This window comes from Melitaea cinxia, chromosome 27 (assembly GCF_905220565.1).
Source record: "Melitaea cinxia chromosome 27, ilMelCinx1.1, whole genome shotgun sequence".
Taxonomy (NCBI): domain Eukaryota; kingdom Metazoa; phylum Arthropoda; class Insecta; order Lepidoptera; family Nymphalidae; genus Melitaea; species Melitaea cinxia.
The window spans coordinates 8,929,619-8,951,709 of NC_059420.1; the positions used below are offsets into that span (position 1 = coordinate 8,929,619).

At 35.5% G+C, this 22,091-nt stretch overlaps 5 protein-coding genes across 5 annotated transcripts; 1 reads left to right on the plus strand and 4 right to left on the minus strand.

Annotated features, from left to right (window-relative positions):
• Window positions 1–907: 907 nt before the first annotated feature.
• Window positions 908–1,677, plus strand: LOC123666969 (oocyte zinc finger protein XlCOF15-like). Its single transcript, XM_045600982.1, has 2 exons — window positions 908–1,034; window positions 1,181–1,677. The coding sequence occupies exons 1-2, from the start codon at window positions 908–910 to the stop codon at window positions 1,675–1,677; spliced, it is 624 nt and encodes a 207-aa protein (XP_045456938.1).
• A 5,474-nt stretch (window positions 1,678–7,151) lies between these two features.
• LOC123666970 (zinc finger protein draculin-like) lies at window positions 7,152–8,376 on the minus strand. The gene has a single exon (XM_045600983.1). The coding sequence runs from the start codon at window positions 8,374–8,376 to the stop codon at window positions 7,258–7,260; it is 1,119 nt and encodes a 372-aa protein (XP_045456939.1). The 3' UTR covers window positions 7,152–7,257.
• A 696-nt stretch (window positions 8,377–9,072) lies between these two features.
• Window positions 9,073–10,590, minus strand: LOC123666971 (zinc finger protein 28-like). Its single transcript, XM_045600984.1, has 2 exons — window positions 10,578–10,590; window positions 9,073–10,452 (listed from the first exon to the last, which is right to left on the minus strand). Exons 1-2 carry the CDS (start codon window positions 10,588–10,590, stop codon window positions 9,323–9,325), a joined length of 1,143 nt encoding a protein of 380 aa, XP_045456940.1. The 3' UTR covers window positions 9,073–9,322.
• Window positions 10,591–12,137: 1,547 nt separating this feature from the next.
• LOC123666972 (zinc finger protein 208-like) lies at window positions 12,138–18,011 on the minus strand. The gene is made up of 4 exons (XM_045600985.1): window positions 17,975–18,011; window positions 16,850–17,893; window positions 15,340–16,458; window positions 12,138–13,415 (listed from the first exon to the last, which is right to left on the minus strand). The coding sequence occupies exons 1-4, from the start codon at window positions 18,009–18,011 to the stop codon at window positions 12,250–12,252; spliced, it is 3,366 nt and encodes a 1,121-aa protein (XP_045456941.1). The 3' UTR covers window positions 12,138–12,249.
• Window positions 18,012–20,076: 2,065 nt separating this feature from the next.
• LOC123666973 (zinc finger protein 26-like) lies at window positions 20,077–21,640 on the minus strand. The gene is made up of 2 exons (XM_045600986.1): window positions 21,637–21,640; window positions 20,077–21,269 (listed from the first exon to the last, which is right to left on the minus strand). The coding sequence occupies exons 1-2, from the start codon at window positions 21,638–21,640 to the stop codon at window positions 20,077–20,079; spliced, it is 1,197 nt and encodes a 398-aa protein (XP_045456942.1).
• Window positions 21,641–22,091: the final 451 nt, after the last annotated feature.

Genomic DNA, 22,091 nt, shown 5'->3' on the forward strand with positions numbered 1-22,091 from the left:
ATAACTAATACATGTTTCAAATCACAATTACATAAGCTTTATTATATATTTAAAATATATTATTTTGTTATTTGTATTTTAATGTTACTGTATATAAATACTAGGTGCGATAATGAAAAATAAATAATTAAACAATGAAAACTATGTACTGGTTTTTTTCATTGAAAACTCCTTATTACTTAAATATTTACTTTTTTATCAGGCTGTAGATGCAACTTGATGTGTCAGAATTAAATAAAAAGTCTATTGATAGCTATTTGTATTAAAAAGGACAGGAATAAAATAATAGGTGCATTTTTCAACACATTTGTTATGACTAACATGTAACGGTATTTATTAATTCCATCCTACACCTGAGGTAGAGTACAGGATATAGCCTGCTTAAAATTTCTGTCCGTCTGATGGTAAATGGATACCCTTATACGTAGTAATAACCTATAGACGCTAGTAACACTTACCAAAGGAATACAACACTAATTTTTTATGTCTATGTATATGTAATATAATATTGCCAATAATAGGTTTCCCTTAAATTAACAAATAATACTGTAAAAATTTAACTTTGTTAATGCTAAAGTGTGCTGTGTGGCTACGGCACTAAAGAATTTAGCCACCCCCTCTCTTCCCGTGGGTGTCGTAAGAGGCGACTAAGGGATAAAACAATTCCACTACCACCTTGGAACTTAAGAAGCCGACCGATGGCGGAATAACCATCCAACTGCTGGCTTTGAAATACACAGGCCAAAGACGGGCAGCAGCGTCTTCGGTGCGACAAAGCCAGTACTGCGGTCACCAACCCGCCTGCCCAGCGTGGTGACTATGGGCAAAACACATGAGTTCACGTTATTTTTGGCGTAAACTTGTGGAGGCCTATGTCCAGCAGTGGACTGTATAGGCTGTAATAATGATGAATGCTAAAGTGAAAAAGCAAAATAATAAAACTAAGGAATTCAAGGATACTATCAACTTAAACCTATCGATATTACAGTTAGACCTGCAAACAACGCAAAACGAATCAAGTAGGGAGAAAGATTGTACGAATCTCAATTGAGAGCTTATTGAGCTCTGATCGTCTGTAAGTTTGAGGTACTTTCCCAGTCTGACTTCTCCAGACTTTGAGCAAGATATTTCCTCTGTACTTCAAAATAATACTAGATATAAAATAAAATTATTGTTACAGATAAAAAAGACAGCGTAGATGAACAATACACTCTCAAAGAAGACACGGATGGCTCCCATCTATACGCTTGCAAGACATGTTCAAACGTGTACAAAAAGCGGGGTTTCTTCAAGCAACATTACAAAGGTGTCCATTTAAAACAACGGCCGAAGTTACGAGGCTGTTATTACTGCAATGAAAAAGTCGCACCCCATGTTAGGGCACATCATCTAGAAAAAGTTCACGGGGTTCCAGCGCCATCTTGCGGAGCTTGCGGGAAAAAGTTCGCGTATCCTTTCCAAGTGTTGAGGCATCAAAAAACTTTTCATATGGGCGAAAAGAAGTTTGTTTGTGACATTTGTGATAAGTCGTTCGCTACGAGAGGTAATCTTACTCAGCATCAAGTGAAGCACACGACGGATAGGCCTTTTATATGTGATTATTGTAATGAAGCGTTTAAGTGGAGGAAACATTTGACAAGGCATCTGTTGATTCATGTGAATTTGAAACGGAATTGAAGTACGAAGTTTTTCAATTTTCACGGTCGTTAACTCTGTGATTTATATGTAAAATGAGATATTTATCAGTACGAGCCTAAAAACTGCCTATAATATGTTATAATGTAGTAATATAATTCTTGATAACTACAAATTTAGTAGTTTCATTAAATTCTGAATTTTAGTTAGATCATGTTCAGATTGAATTTGATAAAAAAATAATAAAGCAGTATATGTATATGTTAAGCATATTTGTAACAACCATCTTGTGGCTATTGGAATAAGGTTGAAACTTACTTCATTTAAAATAAAATTTCAAATATATGCAGTTGTTTTTTTGTTTTGTTATTAGTAAACCTTGCATCTCGCTCTAGTTTAGTGTCGCGTGTGTTGATTGGCAATCTCAGATTATACATACTCTTTTGATGTTAATTCTGATCTGTTTGGTTTTAAATGTATTATATTTTGAATTACTTTAAATTTGGAATGTTATTTTCTTTGTTTAAATTGAATTGTGTCATATTTTATGATTTCGTGAAAATCGCTTTAAGAAGTAACATGTCTAGTTATCTGACATAACTTTATATTTTTATATAAATTTTATAATGGCTACGTTTAATCAAAAAACAAATTCAAAATGTTTAAGCTAAAATAAATAATTTACTAATCAGTCTTTAAGTGTCCTTTTGGTTTGAAAGTGATCCCATTAGCAACATTTACCATTCAAGAGCGTGTAGGCGCTTATACAGTAGTAGCAGGTTTCATTTTCGCTTCGGTTAGACATGTATTTGTCGGTTTTAAAAATATTTGTTCCCGATCTTTACTTATACTTAGGTGGGAATTCCCCCTGAGCCTCATGTATATCGTCTAAACGCTTTTTTATTAAGTTTTATTTATTTTGTTACATATATCACTGGTAGCAAACAAGCATGATGCCTAATAGTAAGCGATTATCGTAGCCTATGGGTGCCTGTAACAGTAGAAGCTTTATAAATGCGTTGCCGACCCACGCTGTCGACACTGAATCCTCGAGAACGGTGGCTATTTCACTCACTACGAGAACATTTCTTCTGACCAGTGTTATTTAACTGTGATCGTGTGTAAGATTTGTTAGTATATGTGTTAGTGTTGAAATGCTTCGCCAATCGAGCTGTTTCAGATCTTGAGTAAGATATTACCTGCAGTGCTCTACCTCATTAAAAGTTTTTTCCCTCTAATTTCAGATTATCATTTAAAAAAATATTAAATCTTGTTAATTATGCCTAGTTTGATTTTCTAAAATTTATGAGTCAGTCAAAAATTTATAGCAATCGCTCTGGTGTCCACTATACCAAGCGGTGCAAGTAGTCGCCTAAACCACCGACGGTTTGCGGGTTCGATTCCGCTCAGGAGCGATTTTTATTTGTACAAATATTTGTTTCCAGTTTGGATGTCTGTCCTTGTGGGTCTTCCCACCGTACCTCGGAGAGCACGTTAAGCTGTCGGTCCCGGTTTGTTACATATACATCTGATAACATATCGTCCAACCTGCAGTGGAGCAGCGTGGTGGGTTAGTCCCCGATCCTTCTCCTACATGGTGTAAGAGGCCATACCCAGCAGTGGATTTTACCGATTGAATCGTGAAAAAGTAGGAGGATAGTTTTGAATAATATTGGTTAGAAAATCTAATCTCTAACTTATATACCAAAATCTTTTGGACACAAGTCACTCTTATAGAATGTGAAAGATTTATTTATTTATTTAATAAAGGCATACCAACTAAGTACATAAAAAAACATTCTACATTAAAACAATACCACAAAGTTATACAATATGCACTTAAATTAAAGGTTTGCACAACATTCTTAGAACGCTACTGTAATCAGACATTAATCTTAATTGTGTAATTTACCGAAAAATGACATTTGTTACAATAAAAAATAGAGAGAGAAAAAAACAAAACAAAACTATTACAATTATATATCAAAGTCCATCAACATTTTAATTATTTTTCCCTTAAATTGGCTTAATGAATCTGCAAAGATGTCTATGTCTATGTTGAGAAAAACTGCATTTAAATTTTTTTGCATAAGATTAAGCGGTGAGCCTCTCTTCCCGTGGGTGTCGTAAGAGGCGACTAAGGGATAACAAGATTCCACAACCACCTTAGAACTTAAGAAGCCGACCGATGTCGGGATGACCATCCAACTGCTGGCTTTGAAATAAACAGGCCGAAGACGGGCAGCAGCGTCTTTGGTGCGACAAAGCCAGTACTGCGGTCACCAACCCGCCTGCCCAGCGTGGTGACTATGGGCAAAACACATGAGTTCACGTTATTTTTGACGTAAACTTGTGGAGGCCTATGTCCAGCAGTGGACTGTATAGGCTGTAATGATAAGCGGTGAGTTATTTATATACTTAGATTTATCATGCATTAAATAAAATGGTTTATACATTCTAAAGAAGCTATCTATCCTTGGATGATATTCTGGGTACACTCAAATTAATTCGTTTCAAGAGGGAGGGATAGTCAATCATACGATTAAGCAGTTTATACAGAAAAATGCCGCCAAGAGCCTGATTGCGTTTCCATGAGGGAAGGTAGTTGAAATAATGTAAAGATTATTGAAAAGAACAGAATAAAACTGAATCTGGCTCTTTATCAATATTTAACTGAGGTAGGGCACAGCAGGAATTTCCTGCTCAAAATATGGAGCAGCCCGACTGGGGTAGCAAAATAATACTGTTTTCAAGCAGTATTGTGTTCCTGTTGGTGACTAAGGTGATCAGAGCTCCTGGGGGGATTGGGGATTGGGTCGGCAACGCGCTTGCGATGCTTCTACCATCAGGTGAGCCGTACGCTTGTTTGCCGACCTAGTGATATAAAATATATATATACGCTGCTCCACTGAGGATTGCGGAAAATTTTTTAATATACCTATATAATAGCGATCGTTGCTCATAGTGGGGAACATATCCGCTAACACGTAGTGGAGCAGCGCGGTGAATTAAGATCCAATCCTTCCGAATTCATTATTATCTTGGGTCAAATGTAATAAACCAATATGAATTCGGTAGACAAAATGTATTTGTTGAAAATTTAATACTGCTAATTTAGATTTACTCAATTTAAATCAAAGTAACTCTTACGCTTTAAAATTAAGATAATAGCAATATTTAGCAAACTAAGCATTTAAATAATATCATCAGGTTGTTTAGAATCTAAGTGACTTATCTATTTTTTTTTTATATTTATCAATAAATAAAGAAAACATTTGCATTGATCATATATTATTTATTTCTTCTCTCCATCAAATGATAGTTTTTTGAATGGACAGTCAGAGATCTTTGGTTATCGAAAGTTTTATCACAAGCATTACAACTCAAAGCTATTCGTTTAGCTCCGTGCACTTTGACTTCGTGGTCGTTCTTCTTCGTATAATCTGTAAACCTTTCACCACAATAACCACATTTATTCCGTCTATTCATATGTATATGCACTGCTCTTTCATGATCTCGTCTTTTCACTTTAGTATCAAAAATTTTCGAACAAGACCCGCATGTGAAGGTACCGGTTATATGCCTGTAGCCATGTGTCCTTAAAGTCCGCTTATTTATAAATCCCGCGCCACAAACTTCGCAAACATGATTACGGAAGTGAATATTCATGTGTTCTGTTAAAATTTTGAAATTATTGAACGGTTTTGAGCAAATCACACAGCTAAGAACATCACTATCGAACTTAAATGGGACTATGTAGTTATTGATATCGATTCTTTTTTCATGTTTTATTTTTAAATGCTCGACTAGATCGGTTATATTGTCCAAAGTTGTATCACAGAGCTTACATTTCAATTGCGTTATGTCTAACTTAACAACAAAATCGTCAAGTGTTGTGCCTTTCATGAAATTTGATTTAGTTTTTTCATCGTGTGTTATGACTGTATGTGCCTTTAAATCTGTTGGATCAGGAAACTGTTCCGTGCAGAAGCAACAGGCGTAGCCAAAGCCACCTTTGCACCGTATCGGCGTAGCATTTGAATTGAGTAAAATCTCTTTAACATTATCTAAATATCTGTCCACCTCAGCTCTTTTCTTAATGACAAGTTTAAGTGTAGGGGACGTTTTTGATATAATTTTTATGACCTTCTTTCTCCTTACCGGTTTTTCGCGAATTGCTGTCTTACGACGAGTACCTAAAGATAAAAAGAAACAAAAATAAAATTTTATTATTTGTATTTAATAACAAATATCGACTTTAAAATAATATTAGTTGTTGGCACATAGCAAAAATGAACTAACGTTTAAGTAAAGTTCAAATAGCCCAGTGAACATTTATTTATTTTGAAAATAACTTATTACATTACACATTTTTGTACAATATATCTACAATTCTACAATGTAATAAATAAATTCAAAAAGCACTGGACTGATTTTAATAATTCTTTCACCAGTAGATTGCTTATTGCTATGTAATCACTGAGTAACATGACGCTACTTTACCGATAGAAAACGGAACAGTTAAATCTGATGAAAATATAATATAACATGTAATCAACGCCGTCGAAATTGCGGACGGTATGTGTATGATGTGTAGCGATGTCTAAACTAGAGAAAACTGACGTATCCTACATCGCGCTATCAAAGTTATTAGAGTGATTGAGTATATATATATACAAGCACCCGACAACAACCGTCGGGGCAGTAGCCCGCCAGACACAATAACCGTCTCGTCGGAGGATCCTCCCTTGTCAGTGGTGGATAAAGGACTTCACACCCTGTTCCTTACCCCCAAAAATGATACTAATGATAACGACAAATGAATTTTTCTTCTGGCTCGGTCTTGTAAAAACATATGCTAGAGTAGTGTGATTAGTAGTAGATTGTATAACATTTTTCTACTTTCCTAGGTAAGTACGTCTTTGCGGACAGGCAGTTTGACTTAGCATAATTATTTAAAATAACATTGAAAGAAGGCACCTGGTGTATATAAAGATGATGAACATATATTAACAAACGCTTATGTTCTCAAGACGACGCGTTGGCGTACGGTCACAGCACTGGTTTGTGGCTGTTGCGGGTTCGATCCCCGCACATGACAAACATTTGTATTGGCTGTGCAGATGTTTGCCGTGGTCTGGGTGTTTGTGCAGTCCCTGTGAGTCTCCCCACCGTGCCTCGGAGAGCACGTTAAGCTCATATCAAAAGAATATATCCACAAACCCGTATTGGAGCGGCGTGGTGGATTAAGCTCTGAGCCTTGTCCTACAAGGAGAAAGAGGCCTATGCCCAGCAGTGGGATATTACAGGCTGAAGCGAGTGATGTAAGATTTTTTCCATTGGGAAGTGGTCTATTAATATGACTGACTATATTATTCTACTATACTATATTCCTTCATTACGCAGTAAGCGAGATTTTATATTAATATACATTTGCGTGAATTTTGTATTGCTTCAGAATGATCGTGGATTTATTTTGAATGCTTTGTTACGTATTGTAATTAAAAGTCACACACTTGAAGCTGGGACTATTAGTTTATTCCAATATTTTAATTTATTAGTATTAGCTATTCTTACAACAATAGAACAAAACACTTATGGCTAATATAATGTATTATTTTTCTAGGAATGTACTCTTTTTATGTGTTGCTTTAAAGTTTTCTGCCTTCCATAGGACTTGAAACAGATGTCGCATTTGAACTCCCTTGCACCCGTATGTTTCACCATGTGACTCTCCAGTTCTCTTTTCGCGTAGAACTCCATATCACAGTCATTACACTTATGTGGTCTTTGCAGCAAATGGACCCTTGTCGTATGTAATCTCCAAGCATTCTTGGTTTCGAACGTCTTGTCACAGACCTGGCATTTTATACCCGGGCTCTTAATCCCATGAACTTTTGATAAATGTTCGTATTTCTTCCACACTTCCTTGAATCTCTCCAAACAATAACCGCATTTGTGTGGCAGCTTCATTCTCGAATGATGAGATCTATCATGGAGATGTTTCTTGCGGGCCGTGTCGAATGTTCTACAACACTCATCGCAAGTAAACGTACCTATTTTGTGGGCGTCGTTATGTCTCAATAATATATTTTTATTGACAAACCCCGCTCCGCAGACGTCGCAAAGATAATTTCTGTAATGTACATTCATATGTTCTTGTAGAGCTTTGAACGTATTGAAGAAATTACAACAAATGCAACAGCTCAGTGTTTCGCTCCCAAATTTGAACGGTAAAATGTGATCTTTCAGATCCATGAATAGTTTTTTATCATGCACTGTTTGGAGGTGCTTAACTAACGTTTGTATTGTGTCTATTTTTTCATCACAGTGGTTACAACTTAGATTGGTAATGTCGAGTTTGACGAAAAAGCTATGCATATCTTTACCCTTCATGAATTTTGATTTGTCTGCATCGTCGTGTTCATCTATGGTATGTTTCTTCAGGTCCGCTGGGTCTGGGAATTCTTCGGTGCAAAAACAGCAAGCGTAACCGATGCCGCCTCGGCAGCGAATCGGCGTCGCGTTCGAATTCAACAAAATCTCCCTTATATTATTCTGGTGTTTGTCAGCTTCAGTTAGTATTGTTACAGACTTTTTCATTTTTAAATCTCGTCCTAAAGTTATTTGTATGACCTTTCCCTTCCTCACGTTGATTTCATTTTTACTGTGTCGCGATGTGAGTTTGATAATTGTTTTCTTCGAGGCCCGTAGGTCACCTACAACAAATATTTTTATCATTTTCTAATAGCAGTCAACATAGCGATTACCTCACTCATGGCACTATTTAAATAATCATAAGATTAATGATTTATTTCAATCACTCTTCTATATATATATAAAAATGAATGTTTGTTTGTATGTCCTTTATAGAATCGTAAACTATGCATTTGATCGTGTCATGATCTTCAGCAGTGTTGTGCATGAGCCCACAAAGGTTTCTGAGTTAGTACGACAAAAAAAAGTGTAGCAGCGCGTGCAGAGTAGTAAATAAATAAAGACTAAATACCTGTTACTATATTTAACAATAATACTAGCCAGTGTTAAAATCCAGAAGCGATAGCAAGTTCAAAAAGTGTTGTGAAAATGTTTATTTTTATTATTGTATTCTAATTTTTTTTCAAATTTTCTTGGCTTAGTGTCTGTGACGGGATGACTTACAAGCAATTACGTATATCTTTTTTTACCTTTTGAATTGCACATTTTCGTATATTAGTAAATAGAGTTACATTATACATATGTGGTTTAATTCTATAGGTCCCGGTCCTATATTTCAATATTTTTAAGAAATAATTATTTGCGTAAAATTGTCATAATGTTCCAGGAAATAATTGTTTTTATATAAATTATCACTTTTTGTTATATTGTTATTTAGTGCCTACATTATATTATTGTATTTCAAATCCTCTGCATAAGGAAGATAAATAAAAGTTTATATGATAAAAACGCGTTTATTATCTCACCCAAATCTTATATATAAAATTCTCGTGTCACAATATTAGTTACCATACTCCTCCGAAACGGCTGGACCGATTTTTATGAAGTTTTATGTGTATATCGGGTAAGTCTGAGAATCGGCCAACATCTATTTTTCATACCCCCAAGTTACAACGGGGGCGGTTAATAAGATGTATAGCAAAACAACGTTTGCTGCGTCAGCTAGTAAATATAATGCTATAACAATAAGTCAAACTTCTTCTCCATGTTTTGACCGCATATGACTTCTCCAACTGCACTTCTGGACGAACGCCTGTCCACAGTGCACGCAGGCAAACCGGCGGTCATCCGCGTGTATTCTCATATGTTCCCTCAGTGTGTTCTTCCGTCCGTACGCTTTGAAACATATATCGCATCGAAACTGTCGTAAACCAGTGTGTTTCGCCATATGCCGCTGCAAGTTACTTTTGCTAAAAAATTTCATTTCGCACTCCTCACATTTGTGCTTCCTTTCCAGAAGATGATCCTTTTTCGTGTGTCTTGCCAATGCCCTCTGATTCCTGAAAGTTCGATCGCATGCGTGACACTTTAACACCACTGGAGGAGCGCCGTGCACCTTAACCATATGATCGACTTTCTTCCAATAATCTAGAAACCTTTCATTGCATACCAAGCATTTATTCCGTTTACCTAAACCCAGATGCGTCCTTTTTTGATGCTCCTTTAGCTTCTCTTTATTACCGAAGACTTTTTCGCATTCGTCGCATTTGAATTCGCCATTTTTATGTCTTCTAATGTGCGTTCCTAGTAGACGTTCTGTCATGTAACCGCCCCCGCAGATCGGGCAAATATGGTTACCAAAATGAGAGTTCATATGTTCTTGCAGAAGTTTAAAATTTAGATACTCCGCTGAGCATACGGCACATCTCAGTTCTGGCGTGTCGAACTTGAAAGGTACTATAGAACTTTTTATGTCAGTATAAATTTCTTTTCCATGTTCCGATTTCAGATGGGACATCAGATCTTCTAATTTCGATATGTCTCTATTACAAAGCGCGCAGTTTAAATAAGTTATATCTAGCTTGACAACATGATCGAACAGCTTCCCTGACATGTACTTAATCAGCCTATCACTATTGTGTTCATCTAGGAAATGTTTTTTTAAGTTAGTCGGTTCTGGAAATTGTTCGTGACAGAAGGCACAGCCGTAGCCGAGACTATCTTTACTTCTGATCGGATTTGCGTTTGAGTTTAACAGTATCAATTTAAGATTCTGTTGGTTTTTCTTTGATTCGGATAGATGGCGTTCTTTATGGTTTCTCACTATCTTCAACTCCACGTGAGGTGCTGTCCGCCTTTCGATTTTTATCGTTCGGATACCTATAAAGAGAGAACAGTGTGAGATATATTTATTACACTACTTCCAAGATTTTGAGGTTACGTAATATCCTAATTTGTTTATAATATTTTTAAATTGTAGATTAGTGCTAGTTAGTCGTCATTACCTATTAAACTCATTTTATAAAACTAGATCGACAGATTACTTGCATTGTGTTTTGGATACACACTAACGAGATTCTCCTTTGACTATACGCACTTCGAAGTAAAGGTTAAGTTTTATTATTAAATAGTATGGTAAATATTATCTTATAAACACATAAGTTCACGTTATTTTTGACGTAAACTTGTGGAGGCCTATGTCCAGCAGAGGACTGTATAGGCTGTAATGATGATATATACAAAAATTCGTGTCACGTGTTTTTTATTTTTATAAATAAACTTCACAAAGAAAGCTTCACACCTGTGTCGGGGGTCACACAATACCCAAGCACAAACACGCCCAAACCACGACAAACATCTATATGACCAATACAAATATCTGTCGTGAGCGAGGATCGAACCCGTGACCGCCGTCGCATGTTAGCGATAAACTCCGAATCTACTGAACCAATATTTATCAAATTTTATAAGCATCTGTAATTTGGTCCAACTTGGGAGATTGGATAGTTTTAATCTCAATTATTGATCTCAATATTTGTTATTGCAAATTAACCGTTTACTATTTATCGGTTAGTTCTATAAAATCCTAATAGATGGCGGTTTGGCATCTAAGTTGCACAGATATCCGGTAGATGGCGCTGTATTTCTATTTTTAGATTATAGATGGCGCGTTTGAATCTAGAATTTACATATATTTTCATCCCATATGAATGAATCTATTTCTATTTTTTTGAGAAAATATTAATTTGATTTTATCAAAAGAATTAAAATAAGTAAATAATTGATTCAATCTATTATAATTACTGAGCCACAGTAACAAGTGGCTGGCTCAGTAAGTTAAAAATAGATAGGTAAAAAAATATGATTGCATAATTGCTTTGTTTTTAATTTGTGCAATGATCAATTTAAACGCTTCACACTCAACGAATCCCCCAGAGGATTTTCTTCTGTGTTGGGGGTCCGGAAACACACACAATACACAAACACAACGCCCAGACCACGACTAACATCTATATGGTCGATACAAATGTCTGTCGTGAGCGGGAATCGAACCCGCGACCGCTAGCGTAACAGCGCGTCGTCAAAGATACGTCAACATTAGTAAGATTGAAATTAACGCTGTTCTTTTTTGTATTAAAATCATATGACAAAATATAAATTTGTAAGCTATTATAGCAAATAACGTAACTTTGGTCTGTATTAAAAGTTATGATTATGATATAATGCAAAATATAATAATTTTTCTTCTGTCACGATTCATCCTTGTTACACCTTGTTGTAACACTCCATTGCTGGGTATAGGCCTCCATGTCGGATATGTTACCTACTATGAGTAATGATCGCTATCAAGTATTTATGATAGCTGGGACCGTTACGACATTGACGAGACCGTGAGGGTTAACATGCTCCCCGAGGCACGGTTTTTCTTCTGACTAGTGCTTTAATAAGTTGCAAAAAAAGGAATCGCACCAGTACATTATCTTATATATCGACAAAATGGCCTGTGTATCTTCTAAGACTACAGTCAAAATTTAAGCTTTATGAATTATTAATTATACAATGAATTTATAATAAAAATAAAATTTATTTGCATAAATAAAATACTCCAACACATTAAATTAGTCGATTAAAATCTATTTGGTTAAATATTTAAAATATACCAATATTCAATGAAAATTAAACAATATCTCCATGTTTAGCGCTTATATGACACTTCAACGCAAAACTTTTGTCAAACGATTGTCCACAATGAGCGCACTTGAAATCACGATCTTCTGGGTGTATTCTTCTTATATGCTCCTTTAGGGTCTTTAACCTCCCATAAGACTTGAAACAAAGTTCGCATCTATACTCCCTCGTACCGGTATGCTTAACCATGTGATCAGTTAGCTCTCTCTTCGAAAAGAAATCCATTTCGCACCTCGTGCATTTATGCTGACGCTGCATCAAATGATACTTTTTCATATGCAGTAACCAAGTCTGCTGACTCGCGAACGTTCTGTCACACGCCTGGCATTTAATCAATGGTCCAACCACACCATGAACTTTGGCAAGATGCTCATTCTTATGACAATTCTCCTTAAACCGCTCATTGCAATATCCGCATTTATGTGGCATGTTCAACCCATTATGAACTTTACGTTCATGTAGCTTTCTCTTCCGTATAGTGTCAAATACTTGGGCGCATTGGTCGCAAGCGAACGTCCCTGTTTTGTGACCTTCGTTGTGACAGAGTAAAAGATGGCGATTTACGAATCCGGCGTCGCAGACTTTGCAAATATAGTTCCTGTAGTGAGTATGCATGTGCTCTTGGAGTGCTTTAAATCTGTTGAAAACATTATGACACATAAAACACCGCAGGTTTTCACTATCGAATTTGAAAGGTAAGATATGATTCGGTACGTCGGTACTAATATTTTTATTGTGATTATCCTTTAAATGGTCCATCACTTGTTCGAGAGTATCAATGTTCGCTTCGCATAGTTTACATTTTAACGCCGTGATGTCTAATTTAACTAAATACCCGTACATATCTCTCCCCTTCATGAATATAGATTTGGTTTCATCGTCGTGGTCTTCAATAGAATGTTTCTTCAAGTCTGCTGGATCTGGGAATTGGTTTGTACAGAAACAGCAAGCGTAGCCGATACCGCCTCTACACCGAATCGGTGTCGCGTTCGTCCACAATATAATTTCTCTAACGTTGGAACGATGTTTCTCTAACTGCTCCCCCTGCCTTGCTTTAGGCAGGGCTATATTAGTAGCTTTTAATTGTTCTACGGAATCTTCGTCTCTGTGACCTGTTTTCGATTTCGTTCTGTCTTTGGTTTTACGTAGAACACCTACAAAGAAAATCATAAATTACTTAATGTTTTTCTCGTGTTATATATAGGAAGCAGTATTTTACGCATTTTCTTACAAACCTTTAAATTGGAAACATTATTACAATGTTTACAAAATGTCACTATTTATATTTACTTTTAATGTCAATGTTAAGTAGTTGTAGTAAAATTCGTATTAACATTCTTTTGTAATAGTTAGTTTAATTACTATCATCATATATATTAATACGCTAAGGTTAAGTTATGCGTTACAATTACTCTAGATAAATTATATACCATTTTATAGATAATTGCTTGCTCTACCGGCATCAAAAACTAAAAAATTAACTATCGCTTCGTTTTTGTAAATTAATTAATTATTAATATATATGACGACATATATATGACGGCATTAATTTGGAAACAACGTGAACATGATTGACGGTCGGTAAATTTTTTGTTTAATTTCAAATCAACTCACGATAAATAAACACTCTTTTGTAATTTTGTAAAATGACAATTATTATACTTATTTAGTTCGAATTATTCGCACAAGTATAGCTAGTAATTATATTATAGTTAAATAAAAGGTAATGTGGTCATTAGGGGTGTCCATTAATTTTATTTTTCTTTATGAGTTCTAGCAATTTTAAATTATCCTTGAACTATTAATGAATTACTAAAATCTCTTAATTTCCTAGAATCGTTATATGAGACGCAACAACTTTGCATCAAAAAATTTACAATTTACCGGACACAACAATTACAATTATGTGATTTAAATTATATAACAACTGAACAATATTCAACAGTCATATCATCATCATCATCACTTCAGCCTAATACAGTCCACTGCTGGACATAGGCCTCCACAAGTTCGTGCCAAAAATGGAGTCAACTCATGTGTTTTGCCTATAGTCACCACGCTGGGTAGACGGGTTAGTGACCGCAGGGCTGGCTTTGTAGCATCGAAGACGCTGCTGCCCGTCTTCGGCCAGTGTATTTCAAAGCCAGCAGTTGGATGGTTGTCCCGCCATCGGTCGGCTTTTTAAGTTCCAAGGTGGTAGTTGAACTGTCTTATCCCTTAGTCGCCTCTTGCGACACCCACGGGAAGAGAAGGGGTGGCTATATTCTTAATGCCGTAACCACACAGCAAATTCAATAGTACAAAATACTTATCAGTATAGTATCCCTACAGATAAAGGAGGAATGAAATCAAAGTTTAAAATAAATTTTATTAAAAATAATACGACATATTCCAAGTAATTTTAAGGCTATTTCTAGTTGGAATAAAGCATTTTAAGTTGATTGTAAGTCGCTTAACAATTGTCGGACAAAAATGATTTAGCGAGCGTATTTATAATATAGCTAGTTGCCTAGGCAGACTTCGTTCTGTCAAAATTTAACAGTAATTTTTTTTTATTTTTTCATATTTTTTTAGGATTAAACCCGTCCGTGGGCCTTAGGAAACATAAAAAAAAAAAAAATTGCCGAATTGGTCGAGTTATTATAGAGTTATGCGCTTGGAAACATTCATTTTTATTTACATACGAGTAGATAAGGACTAGAAACTTAATTCTGGTTATCGTCATATGACAAAATGTATTCAAGCTAGAAATCTTAAACTTATTGTTTCATTTTTTTAGTCATATTTTGCACGGATGTACGCACTAACTAAATTTCTGTATGAAAGTCTGCCCACAATGCATGCACTTAAACTTGCTATTCGTGTGTCTGTGCGTAAGCTCCTGCAAGGATCATTTTTTAGGATGTGATTTAAGCGCACATATCACATTTATACTCTCGCTGTCCAGTAAATTTGACCATCGGAAATCTAAACTTTGTAGTCGAAAAGGATCCTTTTTAACATGCCATTTAAAAAAAACTGTATATATTGTTCACAATTGTTCCCCATGCTTCGCTCGCATATGCCCACGCCAGCTACACTTCTGCACGAACGCCTGTCCACAATGTTCGCACTTAAACTTCCTATCATCCGCATGTATACGCATGTGTTCACGCAAGGTCCACTTCCTCGCATACGATTTCAAGCACACGTCACACTTATACTCCCGCTCTCCAGTGTGTTTGACCATGTGAGCTCTAAGCTCCGAAGTCGAAAAAAAACCTTTTTCACACACTGAACACTTGTGCGGCCTCTCCACTAAATGATGTCTCTTCATGTGTATCATCATAGCGTTCTGATGAACGAAAGTTTTGTCGCAAGCTTGACATTTTCTTGCAAAAGACGAAACGCCATGCTCGGTCACCAAATGCTTGTCTTTCTGGCGACTGTTTTTGAATAGCGCGTTGCAGATACCGCATTTGTTTATCAACATTGCCTTATCGTGGTACTGCCTCTCGTGGCACCTTTTGTTGTTGTACGTGCTGAAGACTTTCGGACATTGGTCGCATGGAAATGTACCAGTGTTGTGCGTTACTTTGTGGAAGTACAGTTTTCTTCTATTAAGAAAACCTGCGTCGCAGACGTCACACATGAAATTGCTGTAATGAACGTTCATATGTTCCATCAATTTTTTAAACTTATTAAATATGTTCTTGCAAATGTAACACTGAAGATTTTCGCTATCAAATTTGAAGGGAAGCATTTGATGTATTATATCCGTGAAAATTTGCTTTTTGTGCACGTTCTTTAAATGGTCGATTAAGTTTTCAATGGAATCTATAGTGATACCGCATAACTTACAAATTAGATTAGTGATGTCTAACTTTATGCAGAGTTGGTTCAGATCTCCAGGAACTACTTTTAGAATATTTTTGGAGTTTAAGTTAGGGACGTGCTCTAAACTGTGTTTTTTCAATTCAGCGGGATCGTGATATTGACTCGGACAAAAGCAACAACTGTAACCGTTATCAGTGTGACTGCGAATGGGCGTCGCGTTAGAGCTTTGTAATATTTCCTTTACATTAGTTCTATGTTTTTGTATATCAACCTGGTAATCTGATAACTTTTTTATTGTTAAAATTTTGATTTTATTCGGTTTTTCCACTTCTTTTATATTGATCTTTATGACAGTGGGCTCTGATTTCTTGACTCTTTTACCTACAAACAAAATTTTCATATTATTTACTTTTATCCTCTTTACATGTTAATCTCATACATGTTATTTTGGTATAAATATCAATGAATGTAGTTTTTTTTACCCTACTGTATATGTATTTATATAAAATTTATTGAGAAACGTATGACTTTAATTTTTTTCTTATAATTAGAAGATATTTAAAGAAAAACAAACGAAAACAGTAAACATAAAATAGCTTTATTAATATAATATGAGATATAAATAGGTATAATTCTTATAGAAATAATAACAAAATACGAATAACTAGAAATAACTAAACTTGCTCCCCATGCTTTGCTCGCATATGCCCGCGCCAACTACACTTCTGCACAAACGCTTGCGCACAGTACTCGCACTTGAATCGCCTATCACCTGCATGTATTCGCATATGCTCCCGTAAAGTCTTCTTTCTCCCATAGGACTTGTGGCAGATCTCGCATTCAAACTTCCTCAGTCCCGTATGCTTAACGAAATGACTCTTCAATTCCGCTGAAGAAAAGAAGGTCATATCGCACTCGGTGCAATTGTGCCTCCTATCCATTAGATGAAGTCTTTTCACGTGGACGGTATGTTCCTTTTGATTAGCGAAAGTTTTTTCACAAGCTTGACATTTCAAATTGTTGTTGATTCCGTGCACTTCGACAAGGTGTCTTTCCTTCTTCCGATAGTCCTTAAATTTCTCGGTACAGTATCCACACTTGTTAAGTGTGTCCGAATGAGTGTGAACGCACTTTTCATGTGACCGTTTCTTCCTCGCCGTGTCGAATATTTTAGGACAATGGTCGCACTTAAAGGTCCCCAGCTTATGGCTTTCCGCGTGCTGAGTGAGTATAGCTCGGCTAACAAATCCCGCATCACAGACCTTACAAATGAAATTTCTATAATGAACATTCATATGCTCTAGTAACGATTTAAATTTATGATAGACGTTCGTACAAATGAAACACCTAAGTATATCGCTATCAAATTTGAATGGTAAAACCTGATTTTTTATATCGGTAAATATAGTTTTGCCATGAACGATTTTCAGATGCTCCATTAATTTCTCCAATGTGTCGATACTGCTGTTACAGACGATGCATTTTAAGTTCGTTATATCGAGTTTTATATGAAACTTGTACATATCTTTTCCTTTCATGAAGTTTAATTTAGTTTTTTCGTCGTGAGATTCGATTGTGTGCGTTTTGAGATCAGCGGGATCGGGAAATTGGTCGCTGCAAAAGCAGCAAGCGTAACCTATACCCCCGCGACAACGAATCGGCGTTGCATTTGAATTCATTAGTATCTCTGTCATATTAGAGCGATGTTTCTGTAATTCACCGCCCTTTTTTGACTTTGTTTTTCCTTCTCCATCATCCTCAATTTTAATCTCTACAATATCTTCGAAATCAAATTTCTTTTGAGATCTTCGTATACCTATAAAGAAAAGTATATATTATTTATTGTTAAGAGTTTTATTAATTATGTACTTTCCAAATAATATTAACTTTTCTTTACAAGTCACGAGTAATGCATTACATTTATCTGAACCCATTTTGGAATTGATTTTTAGTACTATTTAAATTAAACAAAAACGATATCAACATTTTTTTTATTCCTTTAGTAGAGTTTATTGTAAACTAGCAGTGTGTATTTAACAAAATAGTTATTGTTCAGATCGCAAAGTTATCTATACACATAAATTTCAAAAAAAAAGTAATTCAAATTATTTCAGCTGTTTTAGAGATTAGCAGGAACAAACAGACAGACAGACCGACAAAAATTAGTAAAAAGCGGTTATTTTAATGTCACAAATTTACAAACAGACACTCCAATTTCGTTTATTCATATTCAAATTACATTTTACGAGATGTCAGTAAATTTGTTTATAGAATAACAGCTAATAATTTGTGCCCATATTAACTTTATTTCAGTTCATCTTGTGACATCAGAACCAGCAGCTCTTAGCTGTTACGAGCGACTAAAACTTGGCGAAAAACATACCTATTTTTAATATGTACGATTTTTATTTTTGTGTTACCCACAATTAGGAATTCTAAACATTTTTGAATATCATATCAAAAATTGACCGCTCCAGCGGGATTCGAACCCGCGTCTTCGACATACCGTGTCGACGCTCTAGCCAATTAAGCTATGGAACGATATACCCACTAGAGCGAAACTTTTGATATGATGATTTTTACTTTCGGTTTAAGCGAACCGTGGCGCCGTCTATAGTGAGTTCTTTACAGAGACTCGTAACTATTCAAAGTTTCATATTACAATGAAAATCTTTGACAGGAGACGACACCATGCTATTTTTAATATGTACGATTTTTATTTTTGTGTTACCCACAATTAGGAATTCTAAACATTTTTGAATATCATATCAAAAATTGACCGCTCCAGCGGGATTCGAACCCGCGTCTTCGACATACCGTGTCGACGCTCTAGCCAATTAAGCTATGGAACGATATACCCACTAGAGCGAAACTTTTGATATGATGATTTTTACTTTCGGTTTAAGCGAACCGTGGCGCCGTCTATAGTGAGTTCTTTACAGAGACTCGTAACTATTCAAAGTTTCATATTACAATGAAAATCTTTGACAGGAGACGACACCATGCTATTTTTAATATGTACGATTTTTATTTTTGTGTTACCCACAATTACACGGTTCGCTTAAACCGAAAGTAAAAATCATCATATCAAAAGTTTCGCTCTAGTGGGTATATCGTTCCATAGCTTAATTGGCTAGAGCGTCGACACGGTATGTCGAAGACGCGGGTTCGAATCCCGCTGGAGCGGTCAATTTTTGATATGATATTCAAAAATGTTTAGAATTCCTAATTGTGGGTAACACAAAAATAAAAATCGTACATATTAAAAATAGCATGGTGTCGTCTCCTGTCAAAGATTTTCATTGTAATATGAAACTTTGAATAGTTACGAGTCTCTGTAAAGAACTCACTATAGACGGCGCCACGGTTCGCTTAAACCGAAAGTAAAAATCATCATATCAAAAGTTTCGCTCTAGTGGGTATATCGTTCCATAGCTTAATTGGCTAGAGCGTCGACACGGTATGTCGAAGACGCGGGTTCGAATCCCGCTGGAGCGGTCAATTTTTGATATGATATTCAAAAATGTTTAACATACCTATTTACTAAAGCTTTATGAACTTTATAGTGCTAAAGTGTATTAAATGTGTTCGTATATATTTAATAGTACGGGTCACATTCAAATAACGTTTCTTTAAATTCATTTTGATTATCTATAAGTAAAATAAATAAAATTGTTCATAGATCTATTAAATATAAATAAAATTTAATTGTTTTCTTTTACTACTTTGTAGTTTTAGAGTTTATAACTTTGCATATAATTTTTACCACGTTTGGTCATTATATAAAATAATGTTATCATTCTCAGTGTCTGTTTCAACCATTGATTTCTCTTTTACTAATAAACAACAACTTTTGGATTAAAAAGTTGCGACTAGACATATCTAACAGATAAAGTAGAGTTTGATAATGAAAAAGAAGCATATAAAATAAATGTAATTGATATCGTTATACGCAAGATAGCTTTATCAGCAAACGATTAAGTGGACACTAAGGATATCTTAAACGTGTTCGTCATGCTTGGCTTGCATATGACGACGCCAACTACATTTCTGAACAAAGGCCATAACGCAATGTTCACATTTAAACCGCCTATCATTATCATGGATGCGCATATGTTCTTTCAAAGTCTGCTGCCTCCCATAACGCTTGAAGCACACCCTACACTGAAAACTGCGTGTTTTCGTATGCTTGACCATATGCTCTTCCAAACTTTTATTAGCGTGAAATTTCATATCACATAATGTGCAACTGTATCGGTAGTCCATTAAGTGATGTCTTTTGACGTGTTTGTTTAAGGAATCTTTTGTAGCGAAACTCTTTTCACACGCTTGGCATATAGCGCGCTCTGTTATACCATGAGCCGTTCTCAAATGTTCCGCTTTCGTTCGATATCCAGCAAATTTCTGATTGCAATAACCGCATTTGTTTAACAGATAACCGTGTACATGGACTGTTGTTACATGCGAGTTCTTTTTGTGTAGATTGTCAAATACTTTTTCGCAGTGTTCACATTTAAACTCGCCGATGTTGTGTCGTTTCTGGTGATTCAATAGCGCCCTGTTGTTGATGAAACCTGAACCGCATTCTTCGCAAATGTAATTATTCGAATGCCTGTGCATGTGCTCGAACAGTATCTTGAATTTTGTATAAACGTTCGAGCACACAGCACACCTCAGTTCATTACTATTGGATCCTTCGAATTTGAAGCCCACTATATGATTCTTTATATCCGTATAAATTTTCTTATAGTGATTTTTTCTTAAGTGATCAATCAGATCTTCTATATTTTGAATGTTCGTTTTACAAATATCACATTTTAAATTAGTGATATCGACTTTAACGTGATACTTTTTCAGGTCTCTTTTCTGTAAGAATTTAGGATTGGAATCATTTTTATGCAATAGCAACGTATGAGTTTTTAAATCAGCGGGTATGGGAAATTTTTCAGTGCAGTAACAGCATAGGTATCCCAAATCGCTCCTGCCATGAATAGGCGTCGTGTTAGACCACTGGAGTATTTCTTTTATATTATGATGATGCTTGGATAATTCTTTAATGGGTTTTAGTTTAATCTTTTTCGTTTTGTTTTCATTTTTGGTTCGATTTGAATCTTTTGTTGTAACATATCTTTTCACATTAGTTATGTTTATATCTTCTTTCGCTTCTATATCTATGGTTTCGGAGGGACCACCTAAAAAGAAAAATTGATGTTACTGAATTTTTACAACGTGCAGATCTACTGCAGAAGTTTTCGGTTATATTCGGAAAAAAAAATTTAAGAACATTTTATAAAATTATTTTAAGTCGTAAGTTAGAGTATCAGTAACACTGATTAATTTTTGTTCTATCTTTGCTTTTCGGGATTTAAACTCTAAAATTTATTGAGATTTTTGTTATCTAGGTAATGTTCAGGTAAGAAGCTAGCTAGAATATAGTTTACGTTTAACATAGATAAGTTTTTTAAGAAGTTTAATTTTATCATTATTTACATTATTTATAAGTCTGTAAGGAATTACTTTAAAGCTCGAAGAAGAAAAGGCAATACAAAGTAAGAATACGCATTTCCGAGGATTTTGAAAATATTGTTGTTTTATACATCATATCAAAAAAAAACTTTTTTTTATGTTTTTGTTTTGTACTGTGTGGCTACGGTACCAAGAATATAGCCACCCCCTCTCTTCCCGTAGGTGTCGTAAGAGGCGACTAAGGGATAACAAGGTTCTACTACCACCTTGGAACTTAAGAAGCCGAACGATGGCGGGTTATATGGGTGGGCTTTGAAACACACAGGCCGAAGACGGGCAGCAGCGTCTTAGGTGCGACAAAGCCAGCCCTGTTGTCACCAACCCGCCTGCCCAGCGTGGTGACTATGGGTAAAACACATCAGTTCACGTTATTTTTGGCATGGGCTTGTGGAGGCCTATGTCCAGCAGTGGACTGTATGGGCTGTGATGATGATGATGATGATGATCAAAAAAAACTCATAAATAAATATTTGACTTTTAAAGTTTAA